General features: G+C 42.9%; 3 protein-coding genes across 6 annotated transcripts; 1 reads left to right on the top strand and 2 right to left on the bottom strand.

Annotated features, from left to right (window-relative positions):
- Positions 1 to 3,689: 3,689 nt before the first annotated feature.
- Positions 3,690 to 6,907, bottom strand: sec22bb (SEC22 homolog B, vesicle trafficking protein b). Of its 2 annotated transcripts, XM_003973982.3 has the most exons (6): positions 6,686 to 6,907; positions 5,882 to 5,893; positions 5,405 to 5,514; positions 5,159 to 5,319; positions 4,912 to 5,058; positions 3,690 to 4,796 (listed from the first exon to the last, which is right to left on the bottom strand). In XM_003973982.3, the coding sequence occupies exons 1-6, from the start codon at positions 6,758 to 6,760 to the stop codon at positions 4,642 to 4,644; spliced, it is 660 nt and encodes a 219-aa protein (XP_003974031.1). In that variant the 5' UTR covers positions 6,761 to 6,907; the 3' UTR covers positions 3,690 to 4,641. The 2 variants fall into 2 exon arrangements, with proteins under 2 accessions (XP_003974031.1, XP_003974030.1); XM_003973981.3 differs by lacking the exon at positions 5,882 to 5,893 and having other exon boundaries at positions 6,686 to 6,906.
- Positions 6,908 to 8,547: 1,640 nt separating this feature from the next.
- npl (N-acetylneuraminate pyruvate lyase (dihydrodipicolinate synthase)) lies at positions 8,548 to 12,961 on the bottom strand. The gene is made up of 13 exons (XM_011614638.2): positions 12,818 to 12,961; positions 12,240 to 12,365; positions 11,975 to 12,073; positions 11,693 to 11,766; positions 10,685 to 10,772; positions 10,529 to 10,586; positions 10,074 to 10,149; positions 9,832 to 9,924; positions 9,575 to 9,720; positions 9,296 to 9,342; positions 9,125 to 9,209; positions 9,022 to 9,061; positions 8,548 to 8,933 (listed from the first exon to the last, which is right to left on the bottom strand). The coding sequence occupies exons 3-13, from the start codon at positions 12,043 to 12,045 to the stop codon at positions 8,794 to 8,796; spliced, it is 918 nt and encodes a 305-aa protein (XP_011612940.1). The 5' UTR covers positions 12,046 to 12,073; positions 12,240 to 12,365; positions 12,818 to 12,961; the 3' UTR covers positions 8,548 to 8,793.
- A 137-nt stretch (positions 12,962 to 13,098) lies between these two features.
- On the top strand, positions 13,099 to 21,539 carry edem3 (ER degradation enhancer, mannosidase alpha-like 3). 3 transcript variants are annotated; one of them, XM_011614636.2, is made up of 21 exons: positions 13,099 to 14,189; positions 14,272 to 14,317; positions 14,413 to 14,513; positions 14,683 to 14,722; positions 14,900 to 15,012; positions 15,124 to 15,277; positions 15,716 to 15,850; positions 15,999 to 16,104; positions 16,293 to 16,390; positions 16,632 to 16,757; positions 16,842 to 16,925; positions 17,125 to 17,208; positions 17,462 to 17,586; positions 17,760 to 17,931; positions 18,012 to 18,157; positions 18,268 to 18,412; positions 18,494 to 18,685; positions 18,787 to 18,952; positions 19,179 to 19,364; positions 19,578 to 19,625; positions 20,587 to 21,539. In XM_011614636.2, the coding sequence occupies exons 1-21, from the start codon at positions 14,101 to 14,103 to the stop codon at positions 20,952 to 20,954; spliced, it is 2,724 nt and encodes a 907-aa protein (XP_011612938.1). In that variant the 5' UTR covers positions 13,099 to 14,100; the 3' UTR covers positions 20,955 to 21,539. The 3 variants fall into 3 exon arrangements, with proteins under 3 accessions (XP_011612938.1, XP_011612939.1, XP_003974092.2); XM_011614637.2 differs by having other exon boundaries at positions 19,581 to 19,625; XM_003974043.3 differs by lacking the exon at positions 19,578 to 19,625 and having other exon boundaries at positions 13,100 to 14,189.
- The last annotated feature ends 286 nt before the right edge of the window (positions 21,540 to 21,825 follow it).

Consider the following 21,825-nt stretch of genomic DNA (forward strand, 5'->3'; position numbering starts at 1 on the left):
TTCAAAAAGAGGTGCAGTACCTGGGAGGCCTTATCTCTTCAGAAGGGTCTGTAAGTTCTCTGCTGTGGCTGATTGGCTACATCCCACCACTGTCACCGAGTTGAGGTAATTCCTTGAAGGCTTCGCCAACCTGGCTGCACAACTGCTGCACAAACTTGTTGCTGAGCTAGCCGGGAGCAGGATACACAGAGGACGGAGCCCACTGTGTGGAGAAGCGTGGTCCGCGGACTGAGAAAGGAGCTTCACGCAATTAAAGTCTCACCTCGTGAGTGCACCGACCTTGGCATTTGCTAATTTCTCACTGCCCTTTTAATTAGAACTTGATGCCAGCCACAGTGGGAGCTGTTCTGTCACAGGAACAGGGACAGGAGGGAGAAGTGAGGCCTTTTATCTATGCCAGCTGCAGTTTTCACCCAGCTGAGAAAAACTATAGCTCCGTGAATTTCCTTACCATGAAATGGGCGACGGTGGAGAAGTTTAAGGAGTATTTGTGGGGTCACCAATGCACTTTCTAGCTTTCAGTTACAGTGTCCGTTACCAGCCAGGCCGCATTAACATGGATGCTGCCGACCTCTCCAGGCAGCCTGCCCCTGGGTCCCAGTCCAGGGGTCCGCCAGAGAGCATCAGCACACGGGTGTGGAGGCAGCTGTCATTGCTCTCCCATCATGGTCTCCTGTTGACCTCTAGGCACTCCAAGAAGGCGATGCAGCGATTGGAGCTTTCCAACACCTCTGGAGTGACAAGCGGGTGCCGAGTCGGGCCAGAAGGAGCATTTAAGCCCCTAGGTGCGTGGCTTGATAAGCCAGTGGGACTGTATCGTGCAGAGGGATGGCTTGCTATTTTGCCAGCTCCTTCACCCTGACATTGGGGAGAAGATCCTACAGCTTCTCCTGGCAGAATGTTTAAAGCTTCATCAAAACCATGAGCAGCAGGGTGTGGAACGGAGTTCTGTGATGTTGAGGCAGCGGTGCGACTGGCCAAGGATGATCCAAGATATCACGGACTGGTGTCAACTGTGTGAGCGTTATATCTCGGCAAAGAACAGGCCCGTGCGCCTTCAGATTCTCACTAATGACACCACTTTCCTGGAACCAGTCCAGGATGGGTGAGAACTTGTCATGGTGATGACTGATGTCTTTTCAAAATTCACCCAGGCTGTGCCAACTTGAGACCAGAAGGCTTCTACTGTGGCTGAGGTACTGGTAAGAGTGGTTGTATCGCTATGGTGTTCTGTTATTGTGCGCCTCCACTCTGACCAAGGGAGAGGTTTCGACCATGGCACTAGGTGGGCGCTATAAGATCCAGGATGTGTGGAGGCCAATAATTTATCAGGTGATAAAAGCACCAGCATCAGGTGGAGTGGTCTACTCAATTGCTCCAGTGCCTGATTAGGCCCAAACAATGTTGAAGTGGGTTTTGATCTGGCCCCTTGGAGGTCCTGAAGAGAAGGCACAGGATTCCTCAGACAACAGGTCTGAGGTGAGTGAAGATGAGGGACTGTGGGTGGTTCTGAGGGGACCCAATCTGAGGGGGGATCCAATCACGTGGACGTGGTTGTCTGCAGCACGGGGGCACCGCAGGGTACAGTTCTCTCTCCCTTCCTCTTCACTCTCTACACATCGGATTTCAGCCACAACTCGGACAGCTGCCACCTCCAGAAGTTCTCTGACGATACAGCCATCGTTGGACGTGTGTCTGAGGGGAACGAACTGGAGTACAGGGAGGTCATCACCAACTTTGTTGCCTGGTGTGAACTGAACCATCTGCGCATCAACACCAGCAAGACAAAGGAGGTGGTGATCGACTTCAGTAGGAAGGCTCCTCACACTGCACCCGTGAACATCCAGGGTTTGGACATTGAGATCGTGGAGGAGTACAAATACCTGGGTGTTCACCTCAACAATAAACTGGACTGGACTCATAACACAGACGCCCTGTACAAGAAGGGCCAAAGTCATCTCCATCTGTTGAGGAGACTGAGGTCCTTTGGAGTGTGCAGGACACTGCTTAGGACTTTTTATGACTCTGTGGTGGCATCGGTGATCTTCTACGCTGTGGTCTGCTGGAGCTGTGGAAGCTCAGAGAGGGACAGGAAGAGACTCAACAAGCTGGTCAGAAGGGCTGGCTCAGTCCTGGACTGTTCTCTGGACTCCATCGACGAGGTGGGTGAGAGGAGGATGTTGGCCAAGCTGACATCAATTATGGACACCCCCTCTCACCCCCTACACGAGACTGTGGGGGCCTTAAGCAGCTCCTTCAGCAGCAGACTGTTACACCCACGGTGTAAAAGGGAACGTTACCGCAGGTCATTTATCCCAACTGCCGTCAGATTGTTGAACATGCACAACTCTTAATGTAGCACCAATAACCCAGGGTTGGAGTATTTGCACTAACTAATCATCCTGCCTCTGGAAGGTCTTATTTGCACATCTTATTTGCACCTTCATTTTTCTTCACACTGTCCGACACTCCTTCTGTACATAATTTTAATTTCTGTATATACTGTACAATGTACATAGCAATGTACATAATCTAAGACTCTTTTTTATTTTAATTTTTTTTTTCTTGTACTTTTCTGTATTGTACACCACGGGCTACCGCTGTAACATGCAATTTCCCCGATGTAGGATCAATAAAGTTTTTTATCCTTATCCTTATCCTTAGTTGGTAAGTGGCAGCTCTGTTTAACTTACTTGGATATCCTTTTTAGCATTTTGAGCAGTGCTGGTTGTGTTAAGCCAGATTGTGACCTGCTGGGTTTTAAATGGAGGAAGGTTAGCACAGCAGTGGTGCAGAGGTCCTATTCAACTTCTGTACCTTGTTTTGTGGTTTGGGTTTTAGCTTTGTGTGTACTTATTTTGCTGGATTTCTGTTTTGTGTTATTAGTCTTTAAAGTTGTAGTGACCTCTGCTAGTTGGCAAAGTTCCCCTCTCTACCCAGTTGCACCCCTGAAGGGCTGTTGTAATGGCTGGACTAGACATCCTGTTTTTATTTTGAACCATAATGACTGTTCATATTAAGCATATGGAACTATTTTATCAATTGTTAATTAAAATGTAATTCACTGTTCATTGTGCCTTTATTCATTTGTGCATGTGCCTGTGCTTGGTTGGTCTTTGTTAATTTTTTAGGTGAAAGACCTGAGGTGGCATTGTGGGCATTAGTTTTGTTCAATCTGCCACCTGCAGCTCCACACAAACTCTACCTGCATCAGTAGCAAAGGTGATTGTGTGCCAAAGATCCCAAGTTAGGCCAAAAACACCACTCACCAACTTCCCTTGAGAGGTGAAAAGGTTAACCTGTGCCATGTGGTTTTGCTCTCTGGCACGCTACTCGCGGCTCTTTCTCAGTTCTTTTCTGACATTTCCTGTTCGAACTGCCACTCTGCAGACTGCAAGTGCATGCAGAAGATGGCCTCTCCCCGCTGAAAGCTAGTTTTACAGACATGCAGAGCCTCTGGAAACCTTTCCAACAATTTAGTAGAGCTCCGTCAGCAGGGGTGACGGCCGGAATCTGATGGTCACCGTTCACTGCATCAGCGGGGAAAGCATTCCTCCTGCTGGCCAGAGGTGGGAGCAGCATTCCTGAGGCATGATACTATCATGTCTCATGTTTGCTGCTCCCACAGGCAGACAGATAGATAGAATGCTGTGTGAGAGTCAAAACGTTGCAATCAAATGGCGCACCCATCTTTTGTGTTTTCTTTATTTTTACAGAGTGGTGCAGGTCCACACTGTCACAAAAAAGCATGTGGACACAGTTGGTGAAGAACGGATCAGGTACTGTACAAAAACAGCGTGGAAAGGTGGGATTTTTGAATTTTGGTTATTTGGTGTTCATAAACTATGTACATTTATGCTGTAAAAACAGGGAAAATGTCTCACTCTACAGTTGAAATGTATTTAATTGTATGTTCAGGGTTTATATCTAATATTGTAGCCGTATCAGACTGTCATCTTTCTTTGACGTTTTGAAAGTTGTAACTTTGAATTAGAGACCTCTCCATGTTGAACAAACCTCTGCACCTTGGCAAGTATAAAATGATCCCCTCTCCTTAAAAACCTTTGTACAGATCCTCAATAGGCTCACTGATATCCCTCCAAAGACTTCTGCTAATTCAAATGTAGCATTTGTAAAGCTTCCATTGATGTTCTTTATATTTTAACAATTTTCTTTATTCTAGCTAATTGTGGCACCTACTGTATATTGTCGTCATTAATTAGGCCACCACAGCTGAAGTGGCCAAATACAGACGCCCACTGGATCAAAAAATTCAAGGTTTTTCTTCTTGTTTTCCTCCCTATTATTAGACATTACAGGGAATTAAATGAGACCTGTTTCCATACAGTGAAGGTTTGGGAACAAATAAAAGAGGACCTTCTCTCTCCCCGTCACACGCTTCAAAACCAATCAATCACTTGCAAAAACAGCAGCCAACCCTTAAAATAAAACTATGCATTGTGACATTTATATTTAGATCACGCATCCACACACAGGAAAGAAGATGGGCGGCGGCGCATCTGCAAAGTCTTAAGAGCAGAGATCCTTTTTTTATGGTTGAGGATTAAACTTCGTAGCGTCTTCAGGCTCGGTTCAGCTGACTCTCCATTTTGATACCTCCCTTGCCTCCAATTTGCCCCTTCAGAGCCACCAGAAGCGAACGTAGACAATTAGCATGATGAAAAAGACACCCCCGGCTGCCAGCTTAGCGTAGGTGGAGCGGGTGTTCAGATACTTGGCGTCGCTCCTGTACTTCTTTGATAAGCTGGACAGGTTGCTGGCCTTGGAGTCTAGAGCTGCAGGGCAGAGAGGAGACGTTGGTGGATCCAGAAATGAAAACAATGGAGGACATGTAAACGTGAACAGGATGTGAGGAGGGTCACGTTCACAGCTCTGAGCATTTGGACATACCAGACAGGGCCTCCCCTCTCTGCAGCACCTCCTCTATATTGGCCACCATGATCCTCTGGACGTCCTGCAGCTCTGTGTTGATGCTGCCCAGATTCCTTCTTGCTCGGCTGTCAATGTACGACTTCTTGGTTTTCTGGATGTAGGTGTCTGGGGAGGGAGCAGCATCAAACCGAGGTTCATCACAAAGAAATGACAAAGATAATTATTCCATTCCATTCTATTGTTGATTATAGTCTCATGTTCTCACCAAATTCAATGAAGGAATACGGCCGGGAGACAATGGGGACCCTCTTTCCATGCTGCTCATGAAACTCCGCTTGCAGGTCCTCTAAATAAGCGAAGGCCAGCTTCTTGGGGAAGCTGCCTTCACACAATACCAGGTAGCACACACCTTTCTCTATCAAATAGCTGCAGGGAACAAACAGCAGAAATAATGATCCGATCCACGTGTGTGCTGCTCACAAACATCCTGAGTTATTGGTTTCATACTCACTGAAATGCCATTGAACCGGCCTCTAAAGTGCAACGTGTTGGGCTCTGCTCGTTGAGCTTCCTGAAAAGCTGCTTAGCTTGACTCTGATACTGCTGGAGGTCTCGGCCCAACTAAAGCAAGATAGAAACGAGCAAAAGTTGGCCCGAGACTTGATCAAAACCCTTACTGAATGGAGAACATGAGAGTTCTAAAGTTGAACTTTAGAAGTGAGACGTGAGAGAAGCAAACATGCCATTTATTTACTGCTAAAATACGACATCAGTTGCGTGGCTGTTTTATCATGTGCCCCTGGACTATAAAAAGGTTCACCACAGATATAATGGTGATGCTGCATCTGAGAGCAAACTGGCCGAATTAGCCTAGACTCATGGGCTGCATTTGATGCTGCATCGTTTCTTGGCTGTTTTAGTTCTTCTTGTTTTTTTTAAAACAAGACAGATACATGTATAACAAAAAAAGAGCAGAGACACAACAAACCTTTTCACTTCCCTTTTGGCAGCAAAGAACAGAGTGAGGGAAAGACATGAGACATCATGTTAAAATGTAATTATTTTTTGTGAGCAATTTGTTTTCAGTCAATTTTTAAAAAGAAAATCATGTGGATATCATACTAGTCTAAAATGTTTTATACTGTTTCACACTTACTAATAAATACTTTAAGAACAAATATTTAAGCAGCTATCAACAGAACATCTTTAGATGCAAACCACGATGGTGGATTTAAGGAAAATTAATTAATTAATTTATTATTTAAAACATAAACCTAAGTCACTTTCACTTTTTATTGCCTTAACGTTTGACATTTGGAAACTAAGCAAGCCAGCGCCATCTAGTGAGAAGAACTCTGTAATAGAAAAACTCTTTAATGAATAGCAAACATCTACCAGGGGCTTAAAATGCATTATCTCCTTATACATTATGACCACAAAAATATGCGCTTTATTTTCAAATATTTGCAAACCAGCAGCCCTAAATATTGAGATCAAAGCATGGACATCCTGTTAGTGTGTGGACTATACATGTAGAGGTATAAAGAGTTCAATTTAAATTTGAATCAGCATTAGAATCGCTGGAAACCTGTGCTGACAGGATATGGTCATCGTCGGCCTCGGCGCTCTTTCAGAACTCCTTTGGTTTATGGGTACAGGTGTGAATGGTTTCACTATTGTTTAGGTGGCAGAAAGTCAGTTGCATTCAACGTTTAAAACTGTACATATGCTGGTAGTGATATCAATGAGACAGCTAAGGACTCCATTAAAAAACATCTTCTTCTTTTTTTACCTGTTCGTCCTCCTGCATTGAAGCGGCTAAAGGCAGCCCGTCCGCCAGACGAGCAATCATCGTCAACAGCACCATCTCTCCGCAATGTCTGGGCTTTTGTTCGAGTCTCCAAACCGCTGTAGGTAAGTTGTGCGTGTGTATGACAGGCTGTAAAGTGACAACACAACAGGGCTGATGCGCTGAGCTGGCCGGAAACGCCGGAGCTTTGCGTGTCACAGTCAAATGATTCCGTCGTTTGAACATACAGTTCCGTATAAGCGTAGAAAACCTAATACGTAATCACCTTTTAAAAATGCATTATTTACATTTTGAAATGTCAATCATAATTTTAAATTGTTAACAAAAAACAAAGACTTTTTTATGTGCTCATAAAATGAACAACGTCTCACAGCTCGTGAACAAAAGATATATTTTTAGCAGGTTTGAATCTAAAATGAAATGTTTTTTTTCTCTGCATCTATCATTAATGTTGGGAATACTTTTACTTAATGGTTTTTAAATACAGTACTGTAAAACATTTGTCCAAAATTTCCTTCACTCGTGATTAAAAAACCCAGCTTGCTAAGACACTGTAGTTTTAAATGATTACACCTAATGACGCCAGAGTTGCTTAAGAAGCCTGAGGTCCTGTAGGCGACAGCGTGGAGCAAACAGAGATGAGTCAGAGACACACAATCTCTGTGAGTGAGTTTCTAGAACTTGTGTGGTATATTGTGTGCAACGGGGGCAGCATTGTTCACTTTGAAAAATCGTAATCAATCAATCTTTATTTATATAGCGTCTGTTACAATCAAAATCGTTTCTAGGCACTTTGCAGAATCCCAGGGCCTGACCCCCAACAAGCAACAGTGGCAGGAAAAACTCCCCTTTAAAAGGAAGAAATCTTGAGTAGGACCAGGCTCATATAGAGGGACCCTCCTGCTGATGGGGGGGGGGATCAGGTAGTGGAGAGAATAGGTAGAGATCAGGGAAATACAATACAATACAATACACCCAACAAGGAAATTTTGGCTTCTGTAAAAATGGTCAGTTTACACAAAATGCATCCACTCTTCCCTTTTTCACATTTTAGTGTTCCTGTTGAAGACACATGTAGAAAGAAAGCAAGGAAACTTTAACCAGGAATGTTGATGTAGAAAAAACTGCAAAACAAACATAGATGATGTTTACAGTGTCACACAGTCTAATCTGTTAACATTCAGATATCTGAAAATGTTTTACATCAGGACAATAATGGTGCGACATGCAGAACGATGGCGAAAATTATTTGTATATAAACTCTTGGGTTTATTTTCTGAGCCCCTGCTGTGACGAGACACCTGCAGCTGGAGACCCTCCCCACCTCCTCTGTAAGGTCAAACATGTCAGGCCAACCGAAGATAGTGGCAGTTGTGTCTGTTACAGAAAACAATGTTAAACTTGGGGAGTACACGTATAAACGCTAACAGGATGTGCCAGCCGCCCCAAGGGCATTAACTGAATCTCTCTGTGTTCGCTTTCACAGCTGGAGAAAACTGTCCTGAATACTTGTTCGAACTTGTTCAGACAACCTCAGAGGACTTTCATATACTGTACTGAATGTAATTTGCAATAAACACAACGGACAATTTTCCTTTCTGCACAGATAAGAAAAAACGGGGAAGAGAGAAAAAAGATGTACAAAAACTTGTTCCTCATTTTGAATTTAGTTATCTGCCCTGACAATGACAAGTCAAGGGATGTTCATTACAAAATACATAGTGACCTTTCGCATAGAACAAAACTGGATTCAGAAACATTTGTTGTATATACTTGTGTAAAATCTGTTCAACAAAATTCATATAAACATCTATTTTAACTTACACCAGAGTAGGTTTAAAAACAAGTTAAAAAATTATTTTCACAATACAAATTAGTATAAAAATGTAGAAAGGTTTTACTTTTACTAGAATCAACAGCAAAATCAAAGTTAGTTGCATTAGTTAATTGCATTATGCGCCATATTATGCCCAATAGATTGTATTAGTAGCCCTCTACGTGATGACAAAACCAGCAAAACCAACATTTATTTGAAAATACAGGAGCACCAGGTGTCGGCCTTTGGGTAATAATTCAGGGTAATTCAGGGTTTAAAGGAAAATGGTGTGATATTTGTGTGCAATTTCCTTAGCATAAGAATGAGGACACGGCCTCACGGGGAGCCGAGGGGGTCCTAAAGATAAACCCGAGACTTCAATCATCAGCTGCTTGTTCACTCCCAGATCAAAGCCTGCAGAAAACAATAAACCATTCTAACATCCAACAATACGCATCTAGATTTGTTTCTGCACATTTTACGTATTTAGGTGTTTCCTCACCGAGTTTGATAGCATAACTGAGCAGCTCCTGCAGCTGAAACTACAGAAGAAACCATCAGAAACAAACAGATAGCAGAGAGAAGAATAGTGAGGCAGGAAGTACCTGTATTGATCTTGCTTGGATAAGATCACCCCTGTTAAAGGCTGAAATCAGGTTGTTGATATGACAGCCCAAGTAGTTATATGTGCTGTGGACAGAAGAAAAAATATAGAATGATTGTGTTTGACATGAGGTGACAAAAGTTTGATTTAGAGTCAGGATTCTTATTCTGACCTGCCAACAGCTCCATGGGCTCCCAGGACAAGACCTGCAAGCAGTTGCTTTGGGAAAAGAAGTGAAATTTCTATGAATGAAGAAATTTTATTATACAAACACTAGTTCAAGTTATATATAGCTGATATAAGAAACACTTAAAAGTGGTGGTTGGTTGAGTGGAATTCTGGCTTCCACCTGTCCTCTGCTGACAGTTTAAGGCCTTTTATCAGCTGTCACATTGCATCAAAGCATAACAGAACAAGCATCACAGAACAAAAAAAAAGAGGAAAAACTTACTTCATCCACACCGTAGAGAAGCGACCAGTGAGGCGGACTGCAGCTGACACACTGGCCAAAGTCCAACAGGTCGCTGCCACTGAACTTCACACCTCTGAAGGACGGAATGAGTTTCTCAATGTTTTGCAGCACTTCTCTGGCCGGGACTGGTGGGGCACAAGTGTAACGCCATCATGGTGGTATCACCGCTAGATATTGTCTTCAGAGATGAGATTGAACATGGCTGCAATATGGAACCAAAATTAAGTGAGAGCTACCTTTGACGTCAGTAACGGCAGGGAGATGATAATAGTAGAAGGGCAGAGTTGGAGCCACTGCAGCTATTTCTTGGAGAAACGTCCGCAACACTTCTAGAGAAGGAAGGAAAGAAATGTGGGGGGGAAATGGAAAGACTGACATCTGCATAACAGTGGAGGTGGAAGTGTGAAAGCATGGACTCCCAGTATGAATGATGTTTCTATTGAAGGCACGAAACAGAAAGCTTTCCCATGATTCATACCTGCAGTAGAGGGTTTGAAGAAGGAAGGTGCGATGACTGCTATCCCACTCGCTCCAATCTGTGCTGCATGGCGAGCCTGGAAGGAGAAATGTTATCAGGGACAGAAACACCCAACCATTCTTTTTATTCAGCGGTGACAACATTGTCACCTCAACTCATGCATTCATTGCGAAATCAATTTATTCCTGTAATTTTAGGAGGAAAAACAACACTGATGCATATGGATATAAAGATCAAAGACAGGATGAGTCCAACAGACACACTTCAAGTTATATTCAAGAAAAACTGCCTAATTAAAAAGTTGTTTTGTAAGAGATTGACGCACCTGGTTTCAGATTTAATTTTTTTTTTTTTAACTTCCTACTATGTGCGCAATGTAGCTGCGTAATCATAGTAAAGAAGGCGTTGCTGTGATGGGATATGTTACAGATAGAGGAAATGAAATTATGACTTACCAATTCTTGGGAATCTTTAAGACTCATGCAGCCCACGTGTACAATCACCTGGTCCATTCTGCAGAAACAAGCCCCGACATGCACACATTTAATGCAGTTTTCTTGCTACAAAAATCTTAATATGTGGAGAAATCTTGACGTTGCAATGTAACTCACTTGCCCCTGGCTTTTAGACACCATTCATTTGCCAAGCTCTTCCTCTCTGCAACGCTGAGAGACACACTTTCTCCAGTGGTGCCATTTACTAAAAGCAAGTAGGTTGTGGTTTTTATTATAGTCTCTTATAGAGAACTACATGTACTGTAGGATACACAGACATAAAACCTGTCATTTATGACATTTGTAGCCCATTTGGTATTCAAATAGACCACCCATACAGGGGTGCAACTGAGTAGGACAATCACATGGAAAGAATTAATGAGCACTAATGGTGAAAATGACAGCGAGCAATGAGGAAATTGAATGTATCATGTTGGAAGCATTATTTTATGTGTCAAACAGAAACTTGCTGAAACTTGATTTAATCACTTCACAACTAGGACATAATGGCCTTGCTCAGCTTAAAAACAACAGTCTGAATAAAAAGAAACTTGGAGACAAGATAAAGAGGCCCTATTTTGCCAGACAACATTTCAGTAGCATTGACAAGACATGTTAGTAGTTATGCAATCTTTTTTCCATTACCGGTATTTAAAATGTGGGGTTACAAAGAGAAACACACTCTTTTTTATCCTTTTGTATTTTAACACACACAAGCGTATGTCATTTTTTGCAGCCCTTTGTCCTGTTTGTTTGTTGAAACAAAGCATTCGATCACAAGTTGTGATCCTTAGTGGCAGTTGTTCATGTAATGTAATCTAAAATAATGAATTTACAGTTGTCAGGAAAAAACTATACGAAAATAGATATAATGCTGAATCATCAGGAAATTCAAAATATTTTAAAGGAGTTTTCATTACAAGGTCTAGAGATCAGTAACAACAGTGTATGTAGTGGTAATAATGCATGTTAAACCCCCACCAAGAGAGCTACTGTTGTTAAAATACAGGAAAGACTACTACCGGTAATTATCTACATGTTTCATTCATGCAATCCAGGCCTGATTGAGAAACACAAATGTCAAAGGAGAAATCCAAAATACATAGAAAAACCCCCAAAACCTACCAAATATATTTTTTATCCCTTGCTTCTCTATCAAGTAGTCAATATATGGTCCAATTTCCATCAGGTTGATTTCACTGTTTTGGGATATTGTGAAAATGCGCCAACACAGTTAGAGGAAAAGGCAAGCTGGACACAATATACAAATACAGAAGAGTCAAACTCATTCATTAACCTTTTGAAGTGGGATTAAATGTACACATAAACACTAAAAATCCAATCCAATCTGTATTTACTACAGAACTCTGGGAGGAAACAGATAATGGGCAAACGAAGACTACTCACCCTTGTGAGGTTAATGGCGTGAATGTGGCTGCAACCAGTCCTGTCAGTTTATTATCGTCAACAGGAGCCATGACTGACACGATTCTTATATAATCTGACCTATACACATGACAATTGAATAAAAATTATTTCCACGTCAAACGATCTTGTTAAAAGCCAGCAATAAATACTGCACAATGCAGCAATAAGACAGTTACTATTGTTTAGCGTGCATGTAAATCAGACATAGCGAATATCTTTAATTAAAATTTCATGCTCGACTTACCCAACAGAGTGTCTTTGTTTGCGTTTATACGGAACAGTAGTTTACTCTGGGAAGTAAATCACCGGTTTTGACTTGTCTTCTAAAATGCTGATCAGGGATTTGTTGACGCAACCGTCATGTGGAGCTCTTTGAGCATCAAGTGACGTTACAAGGCATTATGGGAAATGTAGTTGATATGTGAAGAGCACGAAGATAAGCAAAAATAAATTTGGTGTTTTCATAGTTATACTGTATATCTTTAAGATGTACTGGTAGTATGTTTTATTGGCGGTGACTCTATCCCTCAGAGTTTTCATACATTTAAAGAAAAAAAAAGATTTTCCATGACAGTGTATGCTATTTTAGCGCTACTCGGATATTCTTTATAGATGAAAAACCCTTAAGTTTAAACAGGGTCCTACACAAGGAAATAAAACATGCCTTTATAGGATTAAACACGATACGTGTGACATGGGATACAGTTCTTTTATACGGTAATAATTACAGCAATTATAAACGTTTAATCATAAACGTCTTAAGAGTGCCACGTTACTGTTAACAACGCAGGCCGGGATATATCAATTTAAACATTTTCTTACCTTTATTGGTAGAAGTTCAAGCAGCACGAGAGTGTATGCGTGTGTAATTCTTACGGAAAAAATATCCCCCCATTTTAGACTAACAGGTGCCACCCCCTCTATTTAAACGGTTATCTTCAAGTTACGGTGGTATAAATTATAAAATACTATCATGACCTTATTATCTGACTTTATTCTGCTAAGTAACGTTCAGAAACAGAGACGCATGATGTTCATCATGCGAAAATGACGCCTGATTGTTTTTGTCGAGGGAAAATCTTCTCTCCAGGAAGCGGATGTTGTTAACATTTTACCGCATCAGCATCCGGTTTAGAAGGCAGGCTAGCTTGGGAAAATAGCAGCCGACGGTGAATTTATGTGCTTTACATCCAGACTGACCGAAGAGATGAACATCTCTTGTTTAGTACTCAATAATAGCTCTCTTTTCAATGTCGATTTGTCAGGTACTCTTGGTCTGTTAGGTGTCACTAGCTCGATTAGCTAGTTGCTGTAGCACAGCACACAAGTAGTCGCCGCTGCGAGCTGGCGAGAACTGTCAAGAGGAGGAAACAATTCACTGATCCTACAGCTTTAAAGTTGTTAGCTGGATCTGCTGTGGACCCGAGCTTCTCAGGACACTAGTTTTGATTTTTGTTTAAAAAGGTTTAATGTAATGGTGGTTAAGTAGACGCTTAGAAGAGGGAAAATATAGTGTCACAAGGGCTAATAAACTGGTGGTAATTGTTGCTTTGGTTTACATTTAGTCTTTGTAGTAGCTTTGTAGTATTCATTCAAATAACAGGATTATTCTGACTTCGTGTTGCCATTGTGTAACAGCTGTGTACAGTGGTTCCGCCTCACAGGACTTCAAACTCTTTTTCACTACAACTCAATGCGGACAATTCTCACTTTGTTACTCTTGAACTTTTTTAATATCTGGGGAACATTCCTGGAAACAATTTAATTTAGTTGCCAGTGTGCATTGCGTGTGCATATCTTTTTTCCATTTCTTATGGTTTTGATGAAACACAGATAAAGATGAGGAGGCTGATATTAAGAAACAATCCTGGAGGATTTCACGATGCTTCCTGTCCTCCTTATTAATCAGGTTTTTCCATTTTGGGATATTACTCAGAAAAAAATATTTTAAATGACGTGTGTAGCCATGTGTGATTTGGAGAGGTAGCTTTATGATTTTTGGATTGTGCTCATCAAAGCTGTAGGGTATGGTTTTTGTTCAGTGACAGGCTGACAGCCAAACTGAAGTTCTGTTTACATTGCTGAGATCCTGCCAAACTACTACAATGCCAACAATACTGCTCTTATTGACTCTACTGGGAGTATTATATAGCCACGGACATGGGATGTCACGGGAGGAGAAACGCAAGTTTAGGTGAGTGGACAAAACCAAAGATTTTCTCTTCTTATAACATGGCACGACACTTGATTAGCTGTTTCCTTTCTTCTTATTAAAGGAACCAAGTGGTTGAGATGTTCGACCATGCCTATCAGAATTATATGGTGAGTGAGTCCAAAAACAGACACCTGTTTTTAAAGAATCGCGACAGGTCCCTTTTCCTCAGGAAAACAGTGGCTGAAATTGAAATGTGTTTCAGGACCACGCATACCCAGCAGATGAGCTGATGCCGCTTACATGCAGAGGAAGAGTCCGTGGGCTTGAGCCAAGTCGAGGTGACGTAGATGACGCTCTGGGAAAGTGAGTATTAACTTTTCATTTGACACAATATAGACTCTACACACGTGATGAAACGTGTTATCACACATTTGAATACTTTTGTCAAGACGAGTCTTTCGTCTGCTGGTTTTAGCACCGTGATGTCAAAACAGGAACACCTTTGGTAAACAGCCTTTTGCCTTTCTTCTAGGTTTTCTCTGACCCTTATAGACACCCTGGATACTTTGGTGGTGAGTTAGGCGTGGCTTATTTACACTTATTGGACTTTTAATGCTTTATTTATATTGACAGGCCTAATCCATTGGAAAAATTGATGCAACTGTGTTTGTTCCTGTTTCCATCCACAGTTGCTTATAAAGTAGTAAGACTGTTGGCCTTCATAACCATATTGTGTTTGTGTCTGTCAGCTGTTGAACAAGACAACAGAGTTCGAGGCTGCAGTGCGGAAAGTGTTGTCAGATGTCACGCTAGACAATGACATTGTGGTTTCCGTCTTTGAAACCAATATCCGAGTCCTTGGGTGAGATTGAGTTGAATTAACACACATCTACAGACACAAGTTCAATGTGGTTTAAAAGACTTAAGAATCAACTATTTTCCTGAGATTTAAAAGGTAATGGTGTGTTTTCAGTGGGCTGTTGGGAGGACATTCTATGGCCTTGATGCTGAAAGAGAGAGGAGAACACATGCAGTGGTACCAGGATGAGCTCCTGCATATGGCCAAAGATCTGGGCCTCCGACTGCTGCCTGCCTTCAACACCAGCAGTGGCCTGCCTTATCCACGGGTGAGCCAGTACACACACAGGCCCGTCTGAATTCAGCCACTTACCATCGTTTGTGAGCATCAACACCGTTTCCACTGTGTCTGAATCCACTTTTAATTAGACTATAATAGCTCCTGCACTTATAGTCTAAGGCATTTAATGTAAACACCATCTGTAAAATATGTTTATAGCACAACCCGGTAAACGATTGTAAAAATAACCGCACATACTGTATTTATTAAGTTATTATCCTCACTTGCTGCTTCTTTTGCACTTCTGGTTAGATGCTAAACTGCATTTTGTTGCTCTGTACCTGTACATGTGCAATAACAATAAAGTTGAATCTAATCTAATCTAATCTAATCTAATGACTGAATAGTTTTCATTTTCACTCTCCCATAAACCAGTATGGCGCCACTGCGGCCTCTATAATGTTTCTTTTGTCTGCCACCTATCAAGGTGAACTTGAAACATGGTGTCTGGGGGCCCGATTCAAGGACGGGCACGGAAACGGACACTTGTACGGCGTGTGCAGGGACCATCATCCTGGAATTTGCTGCCTTAAGTCGCTACACCGGTGATCCTGTGTTTGAGGTATCAATTTTCAATCACATATTGGATGTATACTCATTTGAAACAACAGCAACATAGGCATTGTCAAAGTTATTTGTGATGATTTTCCCGGGTGTTGCAATCTCTGCTTTTATCCGAGACAATTACAAACCCTCTCTCACACCTACAGGCCCACGCCCGACGTGCCATGGACTTTTTGTGGGAGAAGAGACAGAGAAACAGCAATCTGGTGGGAACTACCATCAACATCCACTCTGGAGAGTGGGTGCGCAGGGGTGAGACAGGGGGAGAGGAGGGAGATTAAGGAAGCGTGAGTGGAATAATAAGTGAGAAATGGAGGGGGATTACTGTCAGAAAGAGATTTTTCTGTCTGTATAACAGAAGATTTACTTGGACGGTGATGGACGCAGGAAAATATCATTTGCTGTCTTGTCTCTGAGACTGATTGGTTTTACCTCTCCAGACAGTGGAGTCGGCGCCGGGATTGACTCGTACTATGAATACCTGTTAAAGGCCTACATCCTCTTGGGAGATGACATGTTTCTCCAGCGGTTCAATATTGTGAGTAACCCGATCCCTCTCTGCCTGATAGTATTTTGCTACTTTAGCTTCTCTATCACACTAATTTTTTCGGTCTTTGCCTTTTACAATTCTATTGTTTACTTGGTACTCAGAAGATTGCAAAATCACTTCAGTAATGTTTTTATGAAGCTTTCACTCAGATGCAGGATCGCTGTGGTTGTTTACAGTATGTCTTAATGCCTTTTAGTCTCAGACCTTAAACTCTTTATGTTGTATCTAGCACTATGCCTCCATAATGAAGTACATTAGTCAGCCTCCGCTGCTGCTGGACGTTCACATCCATAAACCTCTGCTTCCTGCTCGCACCTGGATGGACTCTCTGTTGGCCTTCTTCCCTGGATTGCAGGTCAGTTTGAGTTACTGTAATTCCAGGTGTTTCCGCTGGGTTGTGCCATTTGACTAATATTGATCTCATCCGCACGCGGCTCAGGTGTTGAAGGGGGATATCCGACCTGCCATCGAAACTCACGAGATGTTGTATCAAGTTACCAAAAAACACAACTTCCTCCCGGAGGTAATGTGTTTTTCTGTGTGCTCAGCATCAATATCTGCCCTTCTGTCAGTGACCTGGTGTCATTTAACCATGACGTCTCCATGACCTGAAAAGAACACACAGGCTTTCACGTGACACGGCTGTACTTGTCTTTGTCTGCCTGGGTTATTTACATGCCTGGAATAGTTTGCTGACCTTTTTGTCCTTTGTTTCTCCTCAGGCCTTCACTACTGATTTCAGGGTACACTGGGCTCAGCATCCCCTGCGACCTGAGTTTGCAGAGAGTACATATTTCCTTTATAAGGTAATTTATTATGGAAGCTTGACACCCCGCAGTTTTGTTTTGAACCTCCACAATACAGATCTGTGCTTGAACATGTTGTTTGATGCCATATCTCTGATTTCCTCTGTCTATGACATCTCCTTTTCTGCAGTCATTAAGTAGTTCACAGCACATAAACCAATTATTATTCCTCAGATTTATTGTTACCATTAATTAGAGGTCATTAGAGCAGCAAGGCATCATATACTTACGGTTCCCTAACTGCACCCACTAGGCCACAGGAGACCCCTACTACCTGGAGGCAGGTCGCACCATCTTGGATAACCTCAACCGCTTTGCTCGCGTCCCTTGCGGCTTCGCTGCAATGAAAGACGTACGCACTGGGAGCCACGAGGACAGGTGTGAATTGAGACTTTGTTTTTTTAAGATAATAAATATGATAAAAGCCTTCAGTCACAAATACAAGCACCCATTAGTCAAATATTTCATACCATTAAGTATTTATTTTAGGTAAGCTTTCAAGTGGGCTCCTCCCTTTACTCTATCATACCCTGTATTTGTTTTTTTTCCAGAATGGATTCATTCTTCCTGGCCGAGATGTTCAAATACCTGTTCCTGTTGTTTGCTGAAGATGAAGAATTACTGTTTGATGTGGAGGACTATGTTTTCACCACCGAGGCCCATTTTCTGCCCCTATCCCTCTCCACAGCTCCGCACTCTTCATCTATCCCTCTCAACAAGACGGTACTTACCTTAGTACGCAAAAAAAGGTTCTTTTTTTGTAATATCATCTGATATATTGTTCAAATTTAACAATCCTCTAGTCGAATGAGGAGCTGGATGACTCCAACTTCGATTGGACATGCCCAAACACACGCCTCCTCTTTCCTGACCCGGCCTTTCCTCGGAACTTGAGAGAACCGATCCGTAGTGCTGTTGACAGGAGTTGCCCCCGCCCTGCTCCCTACAGGTATGTTCTGTATATTTTCAGCTATGAGTAGGTGGCATAGCTGGACTCCACCCGCCCCCCACCCCTTACTGCAGTTTTAAGCATCCTCCTCTTCTTATTCCTCCTCTCAGGGAGCCTGGCATGGGCCGTCCTCCCCTCAGGGCTCAGGACTTCATGGCAAACAACCCTGAACATCTGGAGCTGCTGAGGAGGATGGGAGTCAGCCTCATCCACTTGAAAGATGGCCGAGTGCAGCTGGTCCAGCACCCCTCACAGGTAAACAAGGCTTATTAAATGAAACAGTTAAATTTGTTAACACCACCCAAAGCAGGCATTTCAAACCATCTCCTCATCCAGGCAGTGAGCACGGTGGCAGCGGAGGATGGAGTACGGTTCATGCAGGAGATGATGGAGCTCTCCAGCCAGCAGCAGAAAGAGCAGCTCCCGCCCAGAGCCATCCAGATCGTCTCCCATCCGTTCTTCGGCAGGGTTGTGCTGACAGCTGGCCCGGCTCAATTTGGCACAGATCTGTCCAAAAGTTCCACAGGGGTCAGTGGGTTCTCTTGGTGGAACTAATAGATATTGATAGGACACGTTCTGTCGTTTCCTCCAGCATTTCACCTGTGATGGATCTTCCCTCCTGTTTGCAGGTGCGAGGCTTCGTCACCATTGCTGAACCCTACAGCGGCTGCTCCGAGATCACCAATGCTGAGTATGTCCAGGGCCACATCGCTCTGCTTCAGCGCGGACAGTGCATGTTTGCAGAAAAGGCCAGACACATCCAGAAGGCTGGCGCCATCGGAGGCATAGTCATTGGTGAGTGCAAACAGCTGATGAAACAAAATGGATGGCTGTTTAATGACTAGATAACATGATTATCCAGGGCACAGCCAGGCAAATAGGGTCGGGCAAAACACAATGACATAACACAGAACTCGGGACACTGGGATGAAAATCGGCTTTTAAACTCCTTCTCGAAAACATTTTCATGTTAGCACTGAATATCTTAGTCAGCAAAATGGTTGATTATTATCTTTTTCAGATGACAACGAGGGCAGCAGCAGTGACACAGCCCCGCTATTTCAGATGGCAGGGGACGGCCGCAGCACTGATGACATCACCTTGCCTCTCCTCTTCCTCTTCCACAAGGAGGGTAACATCCTTTTAGAGGCATTGAAGGAGTACAGGGAGGTGGAGGTGCTGCTGAGCGACAAGGCCAGAGACAGAGGTGTGACACTTGGTTGTTCTGTTGGTAAAAGTGATCATAGCGGTGTTCTCGTCCGTCTGAGTGAATGAGGGTGAATGGGGTGGGGTGGTGGAGGTTTTTCTGTTAATGCTGCAGCTCTTCTTCCATTTCCCACTTTTCCTTGTGGTGAACTGTAACAGTGCCTTTCCTCTCCTCTCTTTCTTGTGTGTGTTAAAATCCTCTTTGGATGAAAAGCAGCCATATTCAAAGGTAAACCTCTCCCTGGGAGCCTGATTGAGGGCAGTAAGTAAATTTTTACCCTTTGTTTTCAAGGCTTGTCATTCTTTTTTGCACCTTAAATAACATTTCTTCCCATAAAACGGTGCTTTTTTCTGCCTCTAGATCCTTTTTGTCATTAATTCACTTTCAAATTATAGGTTATTTATATAATTATGGCTCTTTCTATTTTTAGAGCAGATCAATAATTACAACTGGCTGGGAAATGCACCTTGCCTTTAATACAACCGTCTGTGTGCTGTCAGCTTCTCACTACGCTTTCATAACCAGTATTAAACAGCAAAAAAAGCCATCTACTAAATAAATTTAATTGATTAGCATTATTGTTTTCAATTTGGCTCTTTGCATGTAATGATCTTTCTTTATTTTGCCTTACGTAGCCACAGTTCCAGCAAAGAGCCTGAGCCTGTTAGGACTATAATAAACACTGTGTATTTTTCTCTTATTGTTGTTTAATGGCCGCTTTCACACTGTGCACAAGAAAATCTTAAGTGCTGAATATTTTACTAGTCAACACCCGAGACGGCTTGTTCCAACAGGTGACTCATCCAATGCAATTTTTGCAGCTGCAAAAGTATCCTTTGGCAAAAAGGTGCCTCTTCCTTAAATAAAAATTGTAATCAGCAGATGATTCATTTCTGGAATCTATAACTCTGAATCCTCCCTGAGAACTGCAGATTACATTGCTCTTCTATTTTCCGGTTTCTTTTCTTAGCTATGCGAGAGAGACAGAGAGGTTTTTCGTCTGTGGGAATCATGACTCACATCAGAGTCACGTTGTTATAGTTGACAGCCTTTCCATGAAAACAGGTTCATTTTGAAATGAAAATGGCTACCAGGGGGCATGTTATACTGATTAACAACTGTGGGATAGGGAAAAAAGATGATTGCGTGCGCGCGTGTTTGCATGTTTGTGTCATCCACGTTGCTTGCTGTTCAGTCACACCCGCCCTGGCTGTATTTTCAGGTGTTGATGTGCACGAAGCAGAGGGAGACTGCACGACGGAAGCAACAACTCCCACCTCGTTTGAACCTGTCGGCCAATCCCAAACTAGCACGTTGGAGCTGGACGAGTCGGCCCATGAGGAGGCCGCTCCATCCCAGGAGGATGTCGGCCCTGCAGCTAAAGACATTAGCGCTACAGTGGATGTTGGTCCACAGGAGGAGACACCTTGTCCTGCAGATGGAGGTCGATCCAAAACGGAGAGAGACTCCGAGAAGGGAGAGGAGTCTGAGCGTGACAAACACTCAGGCAGCCGGTCGGTGGACCAGCTGCTGGCTGATTGGCGGGAAGACTTGGAAGCGTTCCAGCAGATGGAGAGGGACGAGCTCTGACAGCCAACAGGCGTGCCACACCCTACGACTGTGGCCTGGTCCCGCTTGTGGGGAAGAAACCTCATAAGGGAACAAATCACATGCCACCAGCCCCAGTCTAATAAAGTCAAGTGAAGCCAGGACAAATGTTTCATGACTGTTGGATGCTCTTGCCATCATTGTGGATGGCAACATGTGCCAAAGCCAGGCCACACACTGTACCTTCAGACACAAAGGGACTCTTTTCAGCCTGGTCCATCATGGATGGCACCAGAGTTTATACCTCACTTTCTCATACAGTCTCTGCTAATCTGTCATAACAATCTGTAATGAATAACTTGGACCAGACTGTACACTGCAGCATCTCACTTTCCCTCATATTACTTCTCCCACTTTTGTTCTTTCTATGCATTGGGGACTTAAATGAATGTTGGTCCTCCAAAGTACTTTTAAGATTAATCTATTGACCAATTCATTTTATTTAAATCTGAGAATGAATTATAAAGCTCCATTTAATGTCGTCATGGTCTTGGGTCTTGGGTATGTATAGATGTTAATTTAATTGCTGAATTTATGTAAGTAAGGAAGAATATTGAATACTGCAATTGTGGAGATATGTTGATGATACAACACAACGCTGCTTTGCTCAGGTTCTGTTCTATTCCTCCAACAACAATCTCTGGACCAGTTTGGGTGGAGCAGACCCACCCTTTTCAGTACCGTTGGGTCGGACACACGGCCACCGCAAGAGGGCGCTATGTGATCCTTCTCATGTAGCTGCTGACCGATCAATATGTGCAGGTAGAAACCCTGTTTACGTAATGCAATTGAATAAAATTGAGAGAAATTCGGAGAGGACGAGTTTAATTCTTTGTATTTAATGAGAATTCTG

The sequence above is a fragment of the Takifugu rubripes genome, chromosome 20, assembly GCF_901000725.2.
Source record: "Takifugu rubripes chromosome 20, fTakRub1.2, whole genome shotgun sequence".
Classification (NCBI taxonomy): domain Eukaryota; kingdom Metazoa; phylum Chordata; class Actinopteri; order Tetraodontiformes; family Tetraodontidae; genus Takifugu; species Takifugu rubripes.